The following is a 17,871-nucleotide window of genomic DNA, read 5'->3' on the forward strand; positions in this document are numbered from 1 at the left end:
AGAGAGAGAGAGAGAGCATGCAGCTCTGTAGCTCACTGATGTGTCAAAGTGAGCAAGTGCGTGGGAGGAGATGTTCAACATGGTGCAGTCTGTGGTGGAGGAAAAGAGAGAAAAAGAGAGAAAAAGAGAGGGCAGACTCAATGTGAAAATATCAACTATTATAACAAAACAATGTTACTGCAACACAATGCATACTCCACCAAAGGTCATCTATGGCATAGGCTTAAATCTGAGTATGATCTGGTAGCTTTATTGTTGCATGGTGTCACTTTATTTCTCACCAAAACACACACACGCATAATTAAAATGTGAATGTGGAACTTATCAAACAACAAGCAGTACTGCTCACATGATGTAAAGATAAGATTGTTGTTTTACGGTAATGCCATGTTGCTGTGTTTTCCAGAGCTGAGTTTCTTATTTACCAGGCTCTACCTTTTCCATAACAACTTTCTCTGAGAGGATATGAACAATAAAGCTATTCACATTTGCCTGGAACAATGCTGAGCCTGTGTTTAACACCTTTAGTGTTACAAAGACAATTTTTCCCCCAAGTTTTATCAAAGGCCACTTAAACTATTATTTTTCCTCGTGTGCGACATGAGATTAGTCAGAAAGCTATTGTTGTTTTGTTGTAAATTCCAGTAGGGATCTGAGAGCAAGCACTGCCCAGCTTCCTCTGTGCCCACTGAACTGCACTGTATTACAGGAGTGATAAGGCTGCAGCGTTTCCCCCTCCGCCCTGACCGGGGCAGACAGCTGCTTTACACCCTCAGACGCTGCCCTCCACGTCGGCATCAGGCTTCTCCAACGTGGGCCTGGCTGCACGTTGCTCTGTGTGGAGCTGATGGAGGATGCAGATAAGGGAGGCTGTTGTGACTGTGCTGTCTAAAAGCGAAATGAGATGTTGGTCAGATAGCTTCTTGTAAGTGACCCTGGTGTGGAATATCTGCATGTTGTAAACATGCCTATAGTGTATTATGTACAGAGGTGAAAAAGTACTCATATCCTTTACTTAAGTAAAGATGCCAATACTTTTACATTTAAAATTAGAAATAAATACAGAATTATCGGCAAAATATACTTAAAGTATTAAAGTAAATGTATTAATTCAGCAGAAAAAAATATTAATCAAATCACAGGCCCAGCTGATTGATATTTGAGTGTATTACATTGTGAAATTGTTACTGTTACTAGTGGCATTATAGCATTGGAGCTAGTAATTACTTTATACACCACTGGTGGACCCAAAAAAGTGCCCTCCTAAATGCCCCTATGTATATGTAATATGATAAAGAGCCCTCTAGGGTGCTTATCCTAGCCCTGACTAAGATGTATTTGTGCGCTGGTGTCCTTCTTATTTTTGTTTTGCTCAAACAGCCTGAGTCCACCACATTTAGTCCAGTGGTTCCCAAACTAGGGGTCGGGCGACCTCCAAAAGGTCGTAAGGTAAACCTGGGGAGTCATGAGATGAGATGAGATTTTATACATTTTTTGATCTTTCCTCTAGTGATCCCAAACCAGGGGGTAAATGGAAAGATTGCTCCATAACTAATTTGAAAAAGTGTATCAAAATTGAAATAAAACAATATATTCCTATATTGAGTCAGCTGTAACACCTGAACACCAAGCTGTCATAGATAACTAAAAAAGGATAAATGCTAGCTAAAAGTAATGGATGAACAATGAAAATAGTTTGAAGTAATTGAAATTGAATTGCATTCATAGGCTTATCATCTGTTTATTATGTACTGAACTGTAATGAACTGTCAGATACATGTGGGGGAGTGAAAAGTGCAATGTTTGACTTGGAAATGTAGCAGAGTGGAAATATAAACTTGTGTAAAACAGAGGTACTCAAGTAAAGGGCAGTATGAACTGCAAAACTGTACCTGTAAGCACCTGCTGCTAATAACATGTATGCATATGTTCTTTGTCTGGAGTGAAAACAGAGACACCATTTAGCACAGAAAGGAAATCAGAGACAATCTAAACAGTGTCTGTGTGGCTTACTCCAGGTCTGCAGACATGTGAATGTCGGCCTACGTGCAGATCAGAGTGCCACCAGAGATGCCTTGTCTCCACTCTACCATGTCAGTCAGTCTCATTAAAGACCATGCAGCAGCATGCCAGTTTCCTTCTCCCTCTCTCTGTCTGTCAGTGCTTCAGTGGTTCAGAGTGAAAACCACACATGAAAGAGTTCAAAGAGTAAACCTTTATCTGCCAGTATTGTTTGCAAAGTGCTCTCTGGTGCTATTAGCAGGGGATGGAAAATTGTGTATCAGTGAGGGCAAATGCAAGATCTTTATTTACTTTGAAGTCACGCTCACGCAGGGGCCCTTGGGCAAGCATGTGCTACCAATACTCTCACTCTCTGCTTGACATGCAACTACTGATGAAAGCACAGAGGCTATGCAAATTAATGTGAGGGTTGGTTTTAAAAGTTAATCAATGCATGTGCAGGAGACTCCATGGTGGTCTGGGGAAGTATTTTCATACCTCTTCGGTGATCCCCTGTGGTACAGTAGAACTGTTTACCATGTGTGTTGCTGACACTGGCTTTACTTCCTCATTGCTGTATCTGTAAAAAGTATAATAACTGAAAAATCATTATGTTTTTTCTGTTTCCCACTAACCTCGGTAAAACCCCAAAACACATAAGTGGTAACCTTTCCCTTTGACACAAACTGGTATTTCACATTTGATAAATATAAAATATAGAAATGACCTTTCTCCATCATATTGCACCAAATAGGGAAATATTTCATATTTTAAATGTGCCATTCTTGAACATGAATATATTCATTTTGCCTGCATAATTACATATTTACAGTGTGGAGAAATTGCCTAAAATTAAAAGTTTTTAAGGGTATAAACATTGGAAAAACAATGGTTACTTATGTTTCTGGGACTGGTAAGGGGCCCGGGGGGTCAAACAGGCATTTAATTGCTTTCATTTTAACTCATATGTGTTTTTATGCTTTCTCTTATACTACTCATGCCTAATAAGAAGACCTCTGCTTGGAAGCACGAGGGAATTTATGTCGCAGTGCAGCAGCGACACCCTGTGGCCACAAGAAGAACAACCACAGTGCGACTTCGGTGCAGTGAGCGTGAATCGCCGCCGGGCGTCGCTGTTGAGCGGCGCGCCGCGCTGACTGCACAGACAGCAGAAGTCAACCAAAGAATTTCTGCTACAGCTGATTCGGTCGCCATCTTTGTCGTGAACATAAACAACAGCAGCGAGTCGCGTTGGCACTTGGATGTTCCGCTGTCATTCGGAAGAAAGCGACCACCGTCCCCCCGCTGCAGAGCCGATCTTTTCGACCGAAGATGACACTTGGTTTGGTCCCCTGAGCCACCGCGTCAGTCGGGGTAAGAGAGCCTCGCTGTGGAGCAGCAGTGTCGTCAGCTGATGTTAACGTTGTAAACGGGTTGTTGTTTGCTCGAGCATGATGCCATGACAACGGTGCGGCTGTCATTAGCGCGCTGTGGAGCTGTTTAGCGATTTCACCTCGATATACGCCCGCTGTTACGATTCAGAGACGCTGCACCTGGACACTGGGGCTTTAAACCATGTTACGATAACACTAATACCACCTGACATGCACAGACACCACGCTAGCCAGGCTAGTTGGTGGTATGTGTGCCCCCCCCCAAACATTGGTGTCTGTTCTGAATTAAGTTTGCCTGTTTTTCACAGAGATGGGGATCCAGTGTGGATTTCCTCAGCGGGAGGGAGCGGAGGTTTAAAGGGGGGCGGGGAGGGCAGCAGAGGGGCCTTGCTGCTCGTCAGCCCTGGAGGAGATGGACCAAGAGTACGAGAGAAGACTGCTGAGGCAAATCAACCACCAGAACCTGCCGACAGAGGCCCGCCTGTCAAAGGTGAGATAGCCACTCTGGTCCAGTTCACTTCTCCTCACCCAGGTGCTAGAGGATGATCAGGAGGGCAAAGTGAGACATTTAAAAGCGCCCTGTTTTTCAGAATAATAATAACCCTTCTGGATTACTTATGGCTTTACTGTCTCTCTCTGGCCATCCCAGTGTGTCAGTGCTACCTGCAGTCCTGTCAGTGTTAAGTCAGGGGACCGCTTCATTCCCACCCGCGCTGGGAGCAACTGGAGCATCAACTTCCACTACGCCAACGTGAGCAGTTGGTTTTTCACCTACCCAGTCTGCTAAACACTTTCTATGTTACACTGCCCCACAAAGACACTTCAGTGACGTACCTTTCCGTCTCTGTGCAGGAGAACTGTCGCTCGCCAAACCAGAACCATAAAGCAAAGGATGCCAGCTCAGATTCAAGCAAAGGTCAGGCATTGTTGTTTGTGGATCATCTCGGTGGTCCTATTTTTTTTTTAGCTGTTTCTCTCCACCACCTGTGTTTCCATCACCGCTTTCACTTCCCCCTCCAGATGCTGTGGCGTATGCTGCCCTGTTGAGGAATGAGTTACTGGGGGCAGGGATAGAGACTGTGCCAGACCCTCACACAGACGACCGGCGGCATCCAACCCTCTCTCAAGACTCTCACAGCCTTTTTAGGGTACGAGTCATGAAACTCCACTTCAGTTCAAGAATCATTTGTTTCCAAATCCCTCCTAGAAGTCACCAAAGCTGACTGGAGACAACAGATTTTGGTGGAGCAACAAGATTTTCTCATTAAAATGCTGATGTGGCGTTCGTGTCTGACGCGTTTGGGTCCTAAAGAATATTAAAAACATCAGCTAGTATAACCTGCGTGTGACGTAACTTCAAAACTATAATTCTGCTTTGTGCGTTCATCCTCCGCAGTACACTGTCCACACTAAGAGAGTGCCTTTCGATAGCGATCACGAAGTCTCCCCATACTCCCTTTCTCCACTTAGTAACAAGAGGTAAGAAACGTGTCACGTGCTGCACCCTGAGCAGAAATGACTCTTAAACTACGCTGTGAGATGACGTTTCTTCTCGGTGTTTTTCCGTAGTCACAAGCTGCTCCGCTCCCCTCGTAAACCAGCCCGTAAGATCTCCAAGATCCCCTTCAAAGTGCTGGATGCTCCGGAGCTGCAGGATGACTTCTACCTCAACCTGGTAGACTGGTCAGCCGGCAACTTGCTCAGTGTCGGCCTGGGAGCCTGCGTCTACCTGTGGAGTGCCTGCACCAGCCAGGTAAGAGGAGGACCTAAAGACATGTTTTTTTTGTTTTATTGCAGTCTATATATCTATATCTATATCTATATATATATGTGTGTGTGTGTACTTTGTGTCTATCTTCAGGTGACAAGGTTGTGTGACCTGTCAGTGGATGGAGACTCTGTTACATCAGTTTGTTGGAATGAGAGGGTGAGACTGAATCTACTGCTTATTTATGACAGTAGTATAAGAGAACTGTATGTGGGGAAATAACCGTGTGATTTGACTCTGGTCCTATCAGGGGAGTCTTGTTGCTGTCGGAACCCACAAAGGTTACGTTCAGATCTGGGACGCAGCGGGAGGGAGGAAGCTGACCAGCCTGGAGGGTCACTCAGCACGTGTAGGTCAGTCATAAACCACCGGTCTGTTTGAGTCCGCTTTCAGCAGCACAACCCTAAATTCCAACATATACTGTGTACTGTAGCACTGAACATGTGGTGTTATCATATCAAGAAACAGCAGATGGATACTTGACAGCCACAGACAGAAATATGAACCTCCCCTCCTACCCTTTGTGCCCAAGGTGCCCTGGCGTGGAACGGGGAGCAGCTGTCGTCGGGGAGTCGGGACCGAGTGATCCTACAGCGGGACGTCAGAACCCCCCCTACTGCTGAGAGGAGGCTGCAAGGTCACAGACAAGAGGTGTGTGGCCTCAAGTGGTCTCCTGACCACCAGCACCTCGCGTCCGGAGGCAACGACAACAAGGTGAGAGAACTTCTTTGTTGGCAAATTTGAGTGAATGAGTCCTGAGGTCAGGCCTAAACAATCTGCGACAGTAAAAGTAAACATATTCAAGCCTCGAGATCCCGTTCCTTGTTGTGCCCAGCTGCTGGTGTGGAACAGCTCCAGCCTTCTCCCCGTGCAGCAGTACAGTGACCACCTGGCGGCGGTGAAGGCCATCGCCTGGTCCCCACACCAACACGGGTTGCTGGCGTCAGGGGGTGGGACCGCCGACCGCTGCCTGCGCTTCTGGAACACGCTGACGGGTCAGGCGCTGCAGAGCACAGACACCGGCTCCCAGGTCTGCAACCTGGCGTGGTCCAAGCACGCCAACGAACTGGTGAGGAGACACGCACGCAATACATGCTGCCCTGGAGATGCAGTCTCTGTATACAGATATTGGCCAGTTTCCAATGTCACTGAGTTGTAGGTGTGGCCTTGTAGCAAATTACAATAATCAGTCAAAAGTAATTTAACTGTTTGTAAAATCATTATATTTTCTAAAAACAAATAATATACTCTCAAAAAAGAGACATTAAAACAGTATATAGTAATAAATCAACATTTTATTGCATTTTCTTGGGACTTCTTGTAACATTTTGACCCGTTAATATACACTTAATTTCCATTCATTCAGACATATGTACAGTTACATTCCACACAGTATCTCTACAATAATTATCTACTGTTTTAGCGACTTGTTCTCCCTTTGTTTACAGGTGAGCACTCACGGCTACTCTCAGAACCAGATCCTGGTGTGGAAGTATCCGTCACTAACGCAGGTGGCCAAGTTGACAGGACACTCCTACAGAGTGCTGTATCTGGTAAGACTTCAGCTTTAAATGAATGGCCGTGCATGATCAGCGTCAAATGTAACTGGACCACAATGTCAGCTTCAGTTTGTGAAATGTACAGGAAGCGTACTCGTGTCCAGTGTCTTCATACGTTTATCCAGTGGTGGAGGAAGTGTTCGGATGCTTTACTAAAGGAAATTAAGTTCCAGATATGCGCTTACCAGAATGATCACACTCTCACCAGTTTTTCTCTCGTTGTCCTTCCTTCTCAGGCTGTGTCACCTGACGGGGAGGCCATCGTTACAGGAGCCGGGGATGAGACACTACGTTTCTGGAACGTCTTCAGTAAGACACGCTGCACCAAGGTACAGTGGACTACAGTACCACATATCCAGTCTATACAACTCTGATGAGGCCTCTACTTAACGATAGTTACTGAACGATATCTTCAAAGTACTTCAAGGTAAACTGAGGTGTGAAAAGCTACGTTCACACTGCAAGCCTTAGCGCTCTGATTTATTCCTCAGATCAGATTTTTTTTTTATTGGCTGTTTACATTATTTTGTATGTGGCCTATATCAGCTTCCACTGTGAACAGTCCTGAACTGACCCGCATGATGATTTTCAATCTAGAGTCACATAAAAGTCGCATGATGTGAAGGCACACGGCAAGAAAAATCAGACCTGTACCCGATTTGGATCACATATGAAAGTGACCCAAATCAGAATTGAGAAGATCAGATCCCATGCTATTTGTGCTCTTCACATTGTCATTAAAAAACAGATCTGAGTCACATATGAGCAACGCAGCTGTTTTGCAATTGGTCCAGTATTGAGGGAGAGAGAGGCAGTCTGCAGCCGCAAAAACAGGATACAACTAATCCTTGCTGACCGTAACAATACGCTTATTAAAGTGCTTGATTTTGCCACTGACAGGCTCAGATTCCAGGTTGAAAAAAAAGTTCTATACGAAAGCAATGTCTAATTTTAAGTTCTTGAATTTGTCCAAACATTATCTTGAAAGTCCTTTAAAATTCCCTGAAATGAACGTTCTCTTTACAGATGAAGGCAATAAAGGACAATAAGACATATTTGAATGTTTCTAACACTACGTCATTTCTTTCTCTTCACAGGAATCAAAGTCGGTGCTGAACCTCTTCACGCGAATACGATAGTGAATAGCCCGGGTCAGGACTGGTTTAAGGAGGAGCCCGCTGTGCTGAGCTGTGGTTGAAATGCACCAGAGTCACCGACAAACACTCACAGACTAGAGCCCTCTCATCTCAGCACCATCACTCAGTGCACCAAGCAACACTACAGGAGTCCTCCTCAAATCCACTTTTTCTACAGAGGATCCCAACTTCCAACAATAACTGCCATCCCTCACAGTGATGTCACTGGTTACAGAAACAAAAACAGTGTATTGTCAGGACACGTTGTCTGCTTAAAAAAAAAAGAAAGTTGGTCTTGTTTTCTTTTCTGTTGTGGAAGTGATGAAATTGTTTTATTATATATATTAGCAGAAGTATACACGTACAAGAGTTCAAAGCTATATAATGTCATGCCGTCACATTTTTAAAAGGCTCTCCTTTATAACAGAGAGAAGAAGAAGCCTGGCTCGGGTGGGGATGGGGCGGGTGGGTTTCTATATTTTGATAATGTGTGAATATGATCTACAAGCAGAATACAGAAGAAGAGAAACAATAAATAAGTGAACACTCACACACAGTTGCTCATGCAGCTGCAAAGAATGAACCGTTTATTGGTGTTTTGTCGGATGGAGCAGAAGTTTGGCTCCTGTAGTATCAATGCCTGGAGGTAAGTAAAGGGCATGTGGCACTTTTTTTTCCTTTCATTTTATCCCACTTTGGAAGTGACAAAGATATTTTATTGAAAACACGTTGCACAGATGGTTGGCTCGTGCTAATAACAGTCCACTTAATCTGTGTTTTTGCTTTGGTTCAGTCCAAGTTTTATGGTTTTTGGTAGTCCAGTGTTCATTGTAAAAAGTCCTATTTGCCCCCATTAATCAATGTTTTTTTGTTTGTTTTGGTTACTTTATTTTAGTCTTAGGAGCTACCAGCTCAGTCGAGTAATCTAGTATCCAGACCCCTGCAGGCCCCGACAGAGCAGAGAAAACTCTTTCACAATCTCCTTCACACGACGCTTGTTGGTTTGCTCCCTGCAAGAAAGAGAAGATGTCAGTGTATTTTGTCAAAACATGATGCAGTGATATTTCCCTTTGGCACAAATCTTAAACGTTAACTAAAAGTGACAGCACCATCTAGTAAAGTGTAAAACATTATAGCCATTTGGGTTGGTAACACAGAGAATTTGAAATATCCCCATAATTACCAACGATTATTTAGTGTTAATCAAGATATCACTCCTTTTCTTACATTATCAATTATTGTATAATTATATATATCACTTGTTTATAATATTAGAGTCTTCTCATTTGAACTGAACCACCACAGCTCTGTTTTCATATGACTTTTTGCAATAAAACTGGAAAACACTAATCTGGTGCAGGTCACACTCAGTTTATGGGCTGTGATTGCGTCACTGCACTCATGATAAGATTGGATTTGTCTCACAAACTATTTTATCAAAGGTGTCTGACAAGGTAGAATATGTGCAGGTGTGATACCTTTTAAAACATTTATTTGCAATGGAGACAAACTGTAAGTGATATGTTATTACCTGAGAAGCTGCTGACTGAAGGTGTGTTTCTGCTCTGTAGAGACCTGGGCTGAGGGAAATCCCGGGGTCTGCAGTGTTTCTTTCAGCCACTGGGACAGCAGAGCTGGACAGTGTCTGTTCAGACTCAACAGCACCTCAGAGAAGTGCTCTGTCAGACTACGAGGTGACCCCCCTCCAACCGCCTGAGACAGAAATCAGAACATACAGTACACTTCATAAGAATGGAAAATTGAAAAATTAAACAACATTTAAGGACAAATGCACTGGTTTAATAATAAGTTACAAAGGTCAGTAATGATAAATATTTTCACATGTAGTTGTCTTGTGTGTAACAACTGACTCACCTGGAGTATGGTCTCTGTCAGAAGCTTTCCATCCCTCTGCAACACGCCACCAAGCGAGGGCACGTCTTTACAGCGAGGCAACAGCTCTGTCTGCCAGGATCAGGGCAAAAATAACAAGAATCTGTTAGACTATGAAATGGAATGAGATGGAAAGTAAAATGATAAACTGCACATTTCTGCCTCAACTTACAAAGAATAGACCGGCAGCTTTTACTGTGGGCGTCTCAGGAAATTTCAGTGATAGAATCCCTGGAGAAAACACAGGATAAAACAAATTTCATAAAATTATCATAAAAAATGAGACGTTTTTAGGCCTACAAAAGTCAGATTTGAATTTGACCACATACTGCATCAAGTCATATGCAAAGGTGTAAAACTGTGCCACACAATTAATTTGAATAAGTAGTTATATAATTTTTTTAATATACCGTCCTGAAAATGTTGCAAATATATGCAGAAAAATAACTTTCCTATATCAAATATTGAGTCATTTCTGTGAGAATGGCCTGGATACAGTGCAAACACGTGCTGATACTCACCACAATAAAACAGCGCTTTAACATCCAACTGGTCAGACAGGTACAAATCTGGCTTCCTTTTAAGAATCTAATGGTAAAGAAAAACAAAAGTGATTTAGTTTGCTGTGTGATGCCGATGTGCATGACAAGGTATAAGAGTACTCAACCCACCTGAGCATGAAGGTGCATAAATGATTCTGCAATGTCAGGATGATCCCTTGGACCTGTAAAATAAATATAAGATGAGACAAGACAAACCTATGTCTAAAAGTAAGAGAAAATGTATTTGCCGGCATCCACTACCTTGCTGAAATATAGTAAGTGTGGTAGAAGTCAACACCTCAATAAGGCTCCTAATGTTAGAGATGTGGTGTTCCTCTCCAGCAAATATGTGAACCATCTAAAAAAGAGAGAGAGAATGACAACCGATCCCATGAGAGATCATTACATCCAGAGTGCTTTTATTTAGGTCCTGATCTGAGGGGGCGTACCTGCCGTGCCAGGTCTAGAGCTGAGGCCTGTGGGAAGGCGCTGTAGATCTGCCCCAGCATCCCGCTCAGCTGAGCCACCATGGGCCCGAAATCATGTAGGAGTGTTCGAACTGACTTATCAAATACCCCGCACACTGCCTGGAGGGAAGGGGGAGGGAGAGCGGTGAGTGATCATGAGTCAGTGGACACACACATGCAGAGAAACCATACGTGCACAGACACACACATCATCATGTACATACATATTTATGCAGTAAAAACAGTAAATTTATATATTTATACAGTAAAAACCCTCCTACCTCGACCACCTCTGAGTCATCAAGCCACTTGCTGAGGATGGTCTGGATCAACGTGAACACTTGCTGTAGCACAACAACAACCTAAAAAATAATTTAAATAAAATGTGTCCTTACTTGTTAAGCAGTAAATATGAAAATGTGATTTTATATTTCATATATGTGTGTTTGGTTCATTCCCGCATATTTAAATATTTTGTATGTTCAGAAATGTTGATGGAAAAAGCATCAGTCAAACTGCTATTTGACTAATGTATTAGGAAACAATACGGTAATTTCATGCTTGTTTTTATTTACATAGTTTTTATGGTTAAACTTACTGGGTTTTGTGTGCTCTGTGAGGGAGCGAGTCTTGGGCTGGAAGCTTCTAAGTTGTCTGCTTGTCTGTTTATATCCAGAGTGGTAAAGAGGCTGGACATCATGCCCAGGATGTGGATGATGGACTGTTTGTTAGAGGGATTAGGCTGCAAAGGGAGACAAAGTGGATGATATGTAGGCTTGGGATTAAAAGATACCATCAAATGTGACAGCGGTTGTGAGAACAAAGACAAAGAACAAAGATTATTGAACTGTAAAAGTTGTGTCAACTGCTGGAAAAATGCTCCTATATAAAGACCCACTAGTATCTGAGTCTTATGTCACAGACAGACACTGATCCTGTCCTCACCCTCGATAAGAGAGTCAATGAGCATCAAGATGTGTCTTATCTGCACTCTCACAACCACTTTGACCTACATTGTACTTTGTGACAACCCAATGTTAACCATGAGAAAAATAGTGTACATTTTGAGTTAAATAAATCTTAAAATTGCAAAAATAGAAGTAAAATAGTTTATTTTTAAATATATTTGTATTTACACTTACACATCAAGTGTAAGAGTAATTTTCTTCAAAATATACTTACAGTATACTATATTAAATGGATTTGTAGTGTTCTTATTACATGTGGAGTACTTATTAGCATACTAAATTTAATCAACTGAGTAATAGTGTGTTTAAGGTATAATTTTAAGAGTAGCATAAAGGGAACAACAACTTATACTTCATTATACAACCCTGCTTTGGAAAATGATAATTAAATAACCTTTCTTGTATCCTATTTTCAAAGGATATATTTAAATAATATATAAACTGTTCATCAGTTTTAAGGAATACCCTAACTTCCAAATGAAGTACTGAAGTACTTATTTTAAGTACAGTGAACTACGAGTAAAATACAATATTCATATATATTTGACTTAAATTTACCACCAAAACCTTGATTTACCCTATTTTTGTATATTATATATAATATTTGTACTCAGTCAATTATTTCAGTATTTATGGGGTTTTGTGTACAAGTTGCATGAGGAAGACCCTTACCTCCTGTTGGGCCAGTGTATCCAGCTGCTGGACGTGAGGGGTGATGAGAGTGTGGAGTCTGACCAGAATTTCCTCTACCGGCAGGGCGGACAGCAGGAAACCCAGAGCCTGCATCAACCACATGCACTGGCTGCTCTGCACACAGACACAAAAGAACACACACAGCACACATCAGGTCCTCTTCGCAGAGGCGGTTGGTGCCTTTGTTGTACAGGACAGGAAAGAACTGGTGGAACTTGGAGGCTGTTTACTCACCTTATGGACTTCCTTCAGTAATACATCCTGCAGAGGAACACAAGTGTTAATACAAAGACAGTAGTTTCACCTATGTTAGAAAGAAAAAAGAAAAAGCTGTGTGTCTGACCTGTGACACAGTCAGGATGTCCTGAGCGTAGGGTCCGAGGTCATGTCTACACTCCCTGCAGATCCTCTTCAGAGTGGATACGCTGGACACAGACAGCTCTGCCTTCACGAGGCCCTGAAGCACCATGGGTAATATGCCACCCAACATCACTGGGTGATCAGCCAGCCACTCAGCCAGGGATCCTGGCCAACAGGGGGAATTCAGTTCATGCCATGTATAGTGAATTTAAACGCAAACAGGTAGATCTCTGAATGGTTGAACTCTGCTTTTAATGTAAGTGTGTGTTGATAGTCTGGTGATTTTTGGAACTAGTACACTATACCATATATATACCATAAAAAATAGATTTCAAAATATCAAACATGAGTAAGAATGGATGATGTGTGAGAGAAATAAATGGGGGCACAATAGGAAACAGGTGTCTGTACCTATGGTGTACATGACGGTGTCAGCCAGCATAACGTTGCTGATGTTGATTCTGGGGATCAGACCAATAAGACCAGGGATAACGTCAGAGTAGTTCACATCTATGGTCTCAGCTATGGACTGGAAGCCAAATAACAGGGCCTCTGTATCCTGAAGTCGGAGAAAAACAAAGTGTGATGTTAGGTCAAGAGAGGGGAAGAGGAAACACAGAAGGTGGTGGGTAGCATTATTTAATATAAATATGTGTCAGGCTTAAAATAAAGGTTGGGGGATTTTGTGATTAAAAGAAAGTAGGTAAGCTGACACAATAGATTTACACTTGCTTTTGCATGCATGCAGTGTTTGAATAAGCATTTCATTTTCACATTAAAGGGTAGCTTTAATATAAATAATTTTTCAACCTGAACAATTTTTGAAATCGGTCCAGTATTGAGCGAGAGGGGCTGGCAGCCGCAAAACGGGCTGCAACGTAATCCTTATGGGAAATTGTGCATCGTCATTGCACGTCCACTAAAAGTGCTCAGATTGTTATTGTAAGTGCCTGACATCATTATGGAAAGGATCCTACAGAGGTCAATGTTTTTATTAAAGAGTAAAATCCTTTTCGTTTAACCAGAGACAGGAGTTTGCTCTGTTCAAAGCCACCAGACTCCATTGACAGAAACAGTCATTTTACCTTTGCAGATCATACAAACCCGACAGAAACTTTCCACTTTTCTTTCCACTGTTTCAACTATTACCAACTCTGGTTTGGTTAAAAAAAAAGAAGAAAAAACTTAATTTACGGAGTTCGATGTGAAAATATTTGGACGGGAGCAAGAGGGAGGTCGGCCATCAGAGAGGCAGTGGAGAGAAACAGCATGTAGAGCCAGAATATTTTTACATCTAACCTTGGATGATTACACTGAAGTCAGTTTCATGGAGGCCAGCTGCAGCTCTCTCGCTCAATTTTGGACCAATTTAAACATTGTTGTGCCCATAATGTGACACAAAATGTGAGAAAATAGGGTCCAGATTGAAAAATACCAAAGTTGGTCTTTGAGTGCTTCAATGGGAGTTAGTAGCTGAATTAATGATATTACCTGCCATACTGCTGACTGTTGGGGGTCGATCAGCTGTCTGCCCAGCCTGTCGTATAGGTTACTGAGCAGCTCTGCCCCCAACATTTCATACACGTACATCAAAGTGTCGGAAATGTCCACTCTGAAAGGCAAAATAGTCTTGAGAAAACAGTTGATAAAATCCAAAGCTCAGTCTGTAACTACCACTTTTAGCCACACTGGCAGAACTGTCACGACAGCTATTGGCTGGATTGCCAAGAAAATGTTTCCCTCAGGATGAATTGTAATCACATCCTCTGACTTTATATCTAGATGTACTTTTGGAAAGAAATAAATTGCTTAAAATCCATTTTTAGAGCTCCTTAAAAACCTCCTTTTGTTTTTGTGTCTTACCTGTATATTCTGAACTGCTCCTTGTCATCAGAGGACCAGGAGGCATAGTCCTCCTGAGAGGGATAGTGGGATTTATGTAGTAGCACGTCCACCAGCTGGAAGTAAACCGGCCTGTAGACCTGCAGGTAAGCTGCCTGTTTCTCCTCCTCAAATGACAAGATGTCATCCTGAACATGCAAGAAAAAGATTAAAAATAAACTCTAAATCCTTTGTTGGTTACACAAACACACACGTTCAAATTGAATGCATACAGAAGTAACTTAGTAAACTGAAAAGAACGATAGAAAACATTTATTTATCTCATCCATTCACTTTACCTGCAGAGTGTACCAGAAGGTGAGCGTAAGGGAGCTGGTGGTCTCACTGACTGGGTAGTGCCCAGGTATGCCAGTACAGAAAAGAATCATGTTAACCAAAGCCAGATATTCTTGCCAGTGCTCCACTTGTTCCAACAAAACCCTGTCATACACAAACACATTCGTCAAAATTAAGAAATACAAGCCATGTACTGAAGCCAGGTTATAGGATGGTGGTGTGTGTCTGTGTGTACCTGGAGTGTGTTTCCCCCATTGCAACAGAAATACGACAGATACCATGTGAGGTTTCCATGTCCCCGTCCTGAGCCGCTGTCTTCAACTGGTCATGGAGACCCAGCACCAGAGGCATCAGGTTCACCAGAGCATCAATGTACCTGCACACACATGTTCCGATTTACACACCTGGAAGTTGTCTTTAATTAACTTATGGTCCAGTGTGTTTCTCACCTCTGGCAGTCAGGCTGTGAAATGGCGTTGACTATGGTCTCCACAGCTGTGTCAAACAACTCTGGGTTGGACAGTGCAGTGAAACAGTCCTGAACCAGTTCATGACTCTCCCCTAACGGCACATCCAGCCCCACCCAGCTGGACAGGCAGCGGAGCACCTTCTCCTTCACCTGGTTCGAGGAGTCCTGGCTTTGGAGCAGCTGACGGAGCATGGGACACACCACTGCCCACTCTCCAGCCAGGGCCTCCCTCAGCTGGGCTCGACGAGCTTGAGCCAGCCGGCTGCTCTGGAACTCCTCCGGAAGTACGGTGAGGAGCTCCAGCAGTGCGAGGCAGTGTGCGTGAGGGTCCTGTGGGGCCTCAGCACCAGAGGCACCTTCAGAGTCAGGCTTCTGCGGTTGGAAGGCCCTCACCATGTCCGCCACGGGCTGGGACCAAGCCTGTGGGATTAAGTTAAGAGCCATAGCGGCCAGGGCAACACACAGCCTGGTTAGCACCATTCTTGGCCCCGAGGAAAAATGCAGGATGTGGGAGAGGAGCTGCATCCTCAGGCTCTCATGCTGGTCTGTGGGGAGGTCACTCCAATGACGGGAGATCTTGATGTGGAGGGTGCTGGCACCAAAAAACTGCACCTCTGGGAGCTGCAAAGAGATAGACACTGTAGCAGCTGCTGTAGACATGCATTAATCATTGAATTCAACATAGCAACATTCACATTTTGCAGCTTACAGCACTAAAACCCAACCAGCAGAAGCACAACAACCGACCTTGTCAGGGCCAAGGAGAGACCAGCAGAACTGCCATGCCTGTGCAGAGGTCTGGGCCTGGGTCAGCCACTTCTGGGCCACATTCTTACGCTCCATCTCTGGGTCAAAGTACAGCTGGTAGAGAGCCTACGGAAGAGAGAAGAACCAATACAAAGGGAACAAAAAGTAAGTTGGTAATTACAGATGTACGGATAATATTGATGAGGATGTTCCAGTGGATCAAAATCATAATCATAATAAAGTTAAACAATCAATATTCCATTTCATGTCCACTCTGAGGCGGTATTACGACAACAAAATTAAACTGTGTTTGATCTTGTGTAACAGGTTGACTCATTTTATTTATCAATCAATCAATCAATTTATTTGTATACCTTACAATAGCCGAAAACCCAAAGTGCTTTACAACAAAGCCATAAAACAATACATAATACATACAAAACATACAGATACAATTAAAAGTGCTGTAGTGTTGCAGCGCTGCAGGACATTAAAAGCCTTCCAGAAATGCATAGAAAGGAGCAGACAGAAGGAGGGACACCTAAGAGACATATGCCCTAGTCAGAATTAAATGCTAACTTTAAATTGAATTCCTGAGTTAAATTTACAAGCAGCATTAATAATCATGCATGCTGCAAAACCAATTGTTTAAATAGAGTAAAGAAATGTGTTGTCATGGCAACTAATCCAAAGCACATGGTGTTAGTTATTATTAGGACAGCATATGCTTATAGCTGGTATCATGTTACAGAAGGTCCAGTTTGTCTGATCTCCCTGATGTTAAAGTACAATTATCAGACCGCAGTTTTCTATTTGATCCAACTGCTGTTGTTTAAATTTTATTTGAGATATATTGAATTAAATGAAAATATATTAATATGATTATGAGATGATGCTGCAGCGCTTCTCTAATCACAAACATATGTATTCAAATGAGTCTTGGTGTTATGAAGCTCCATATGTGGGCTCAAAACCATAAACATCAGCCAGTGAAGAGGCTGGTTATTGTCAAGTAACTTACCGACTCCACGTTCTCCACCGTTACCTCCAACTCCACCGGGCTGTCTCCCGGATTGGCTGGAGGCTCCATCTGGCGCAGCGTGAGGGAAGGTGTCTTCCTGTTGCCGCTGGATATCCCTCAGAAATTAAAGCCTGCTCGGTTAAAAAAAAGGAGAAGCGATTAAAACGAGGCCGCCCTCTAAAGTGTGTGAAAACAGGCTGGCAGAGGACGCAGCGGGTCATTCAGCTGTCCATACAGTACACATGTGGGCAGTGCGCTCAGCCATGACGACATACTGACCTCTGCGGGGGCTGAAAAGTTGTTGTCTCACATTACCACCAGCAAACACTGACACCTACTCACCTACCACTGTTCAACGCCTATAAACTAATACCACAGCACGCCTGCACTAACCATGAATACAGTCCAACTTGCCCACAGCTTTGACAGACGCTCTACAACAGGCGCTCCTGACGCAGACAACTGCGCCTCTGACGCACTGACATCTGATTGGAGCAGAGGAGCAACAGCGGCTGCAAACTGAGGCATTTTTAGGAGGAACAACAGATCGCAGAGATGAGTGACTCGGGGGGGCACAGAGCTGGGCAGTGAAACATGGATGTGCAGTGGGGGGGGGCGTTCCGCTCTTTAGAAAAAAGCGCGCACGGCTTTCGTGCTCCCCGCCGCGCGCCCGCC

The 17,871-nt window shown here is 43.3% G+C and overlaps 2 protein-coding genes across 4 annotated transcripts; one reads left to right on the forward strand and one right to left on the reverse strand.

Moving 5' to 3' along the window:
* The first annotated feature begins 3,144 nt into the window (after positions 1-3,144).
* fzr1b (fizzy/cell division cycle 20 related 1b) lies at positions 3,145-8,308 on the forward strand. 2 transcript variants are annotated; one of them, XR_004797036.1, is made up of 14 exons: positions 3,145-3,375; positions 3,704-3,885; positions 4,045-4,146; positions 4,248-4,311; positions 4,416-4,543; positions 4,792-4,874; positions 4,965-5,148; positions 5,257-5,322; positions 5,414-5,516; positions 5,696-5,877; positions 5,999-6,232; positions 6,612-6,716; positions 6,959-7,149; positions 7,820-8,308. XR_004797036.1 is itself a non-coding variant. In XM_035671037.1 (14 exons), exons 2-14 carry the CDS (start codon positions 3,808-3,810, stop codon positions 7,859-7,861), a joined length of 1,464 nt encoding a protein of 487 aa, XP_035526930.1. In that variant the 5' UTR covers positions 3,145-3,375; positions 3,704-3,807; the 3' UTR covers positions 7,862-8,308. The 2 variants fall into 2 exon arrangements, 1 of the variants encoding a protein (XP_035526930.1); XM_035671037.1 differs by having other exon boundaries at positions 6,959-7,051.
* Positions 8,309-8,415: 107 nt separating this feature from the next.
* On the reverse strand, positions 8,416-17,747 carry LOC118334933 (importin-13-like). 2 transcript variants are annotated; one of them, XM_035671035.1, is made up of 22 exons: positions 17,590-17,747; positions 17,197-17,327; positions 16,176-16,301; positions 15,409-16,049; positions 15,195-15,335; positions 14,962-15,103; positions 14,645-14,811; positions 14,273-14,393; positions 13,193-13,340; positions 12,765-12,946; positions 12,656-12,682; positions 12,401-12,535; positions 11,359-11,502; positions 11,042-11,122; positions 10,743-10,880; positions 10,555-10,651; positions 10,423-10,475; positions 10,273-10,339; positions 9,924-9,982; positions 9,734-9,823; positions 9,390-9,571; positions 8,416-8,868 (listed from the first exon to the last, which is right to left on the reverse strand). In XM_035671035.1, exons 2-22 carry the CDS (start codon positions 17,263-17,265, stop codon positions 8,784-8,786), a joined length of 2,895 nt encoding a protein of 964 aa, XP_035526928.1. In that variant the 5' UTR covers positions 17,266-17,327; positions 17,590-17,747; the 3' UTR covers positions 8,416-8,783. The 2 variants fall into 2 exon arrangements, with proteins under 2 accessions (XP_035526928.1, XP_035526927.1); XM_035671034.1 differs by having other exon boundaries at positions 17,476-17,746.
* Between the last annotated feature and the right edge of the window lie 124 nt (positions 17,748-17,871).

Source organism: Morone saxatilis, unplaced genomic scaffold (assembly GCF_004916995.1).
Source record: "Morone saxatilis isolate NCDOM2014 unplaced genomic scaffold, NCSU_SB_2.0 Contig23, whole genome shotgun sequence".
In the NCBI taxonomy this organism is placed as follows: Eukaryota; Metazoa; Chordata; class Actinopteri; family Moronidae; genus Morone; species Morone saxatilis.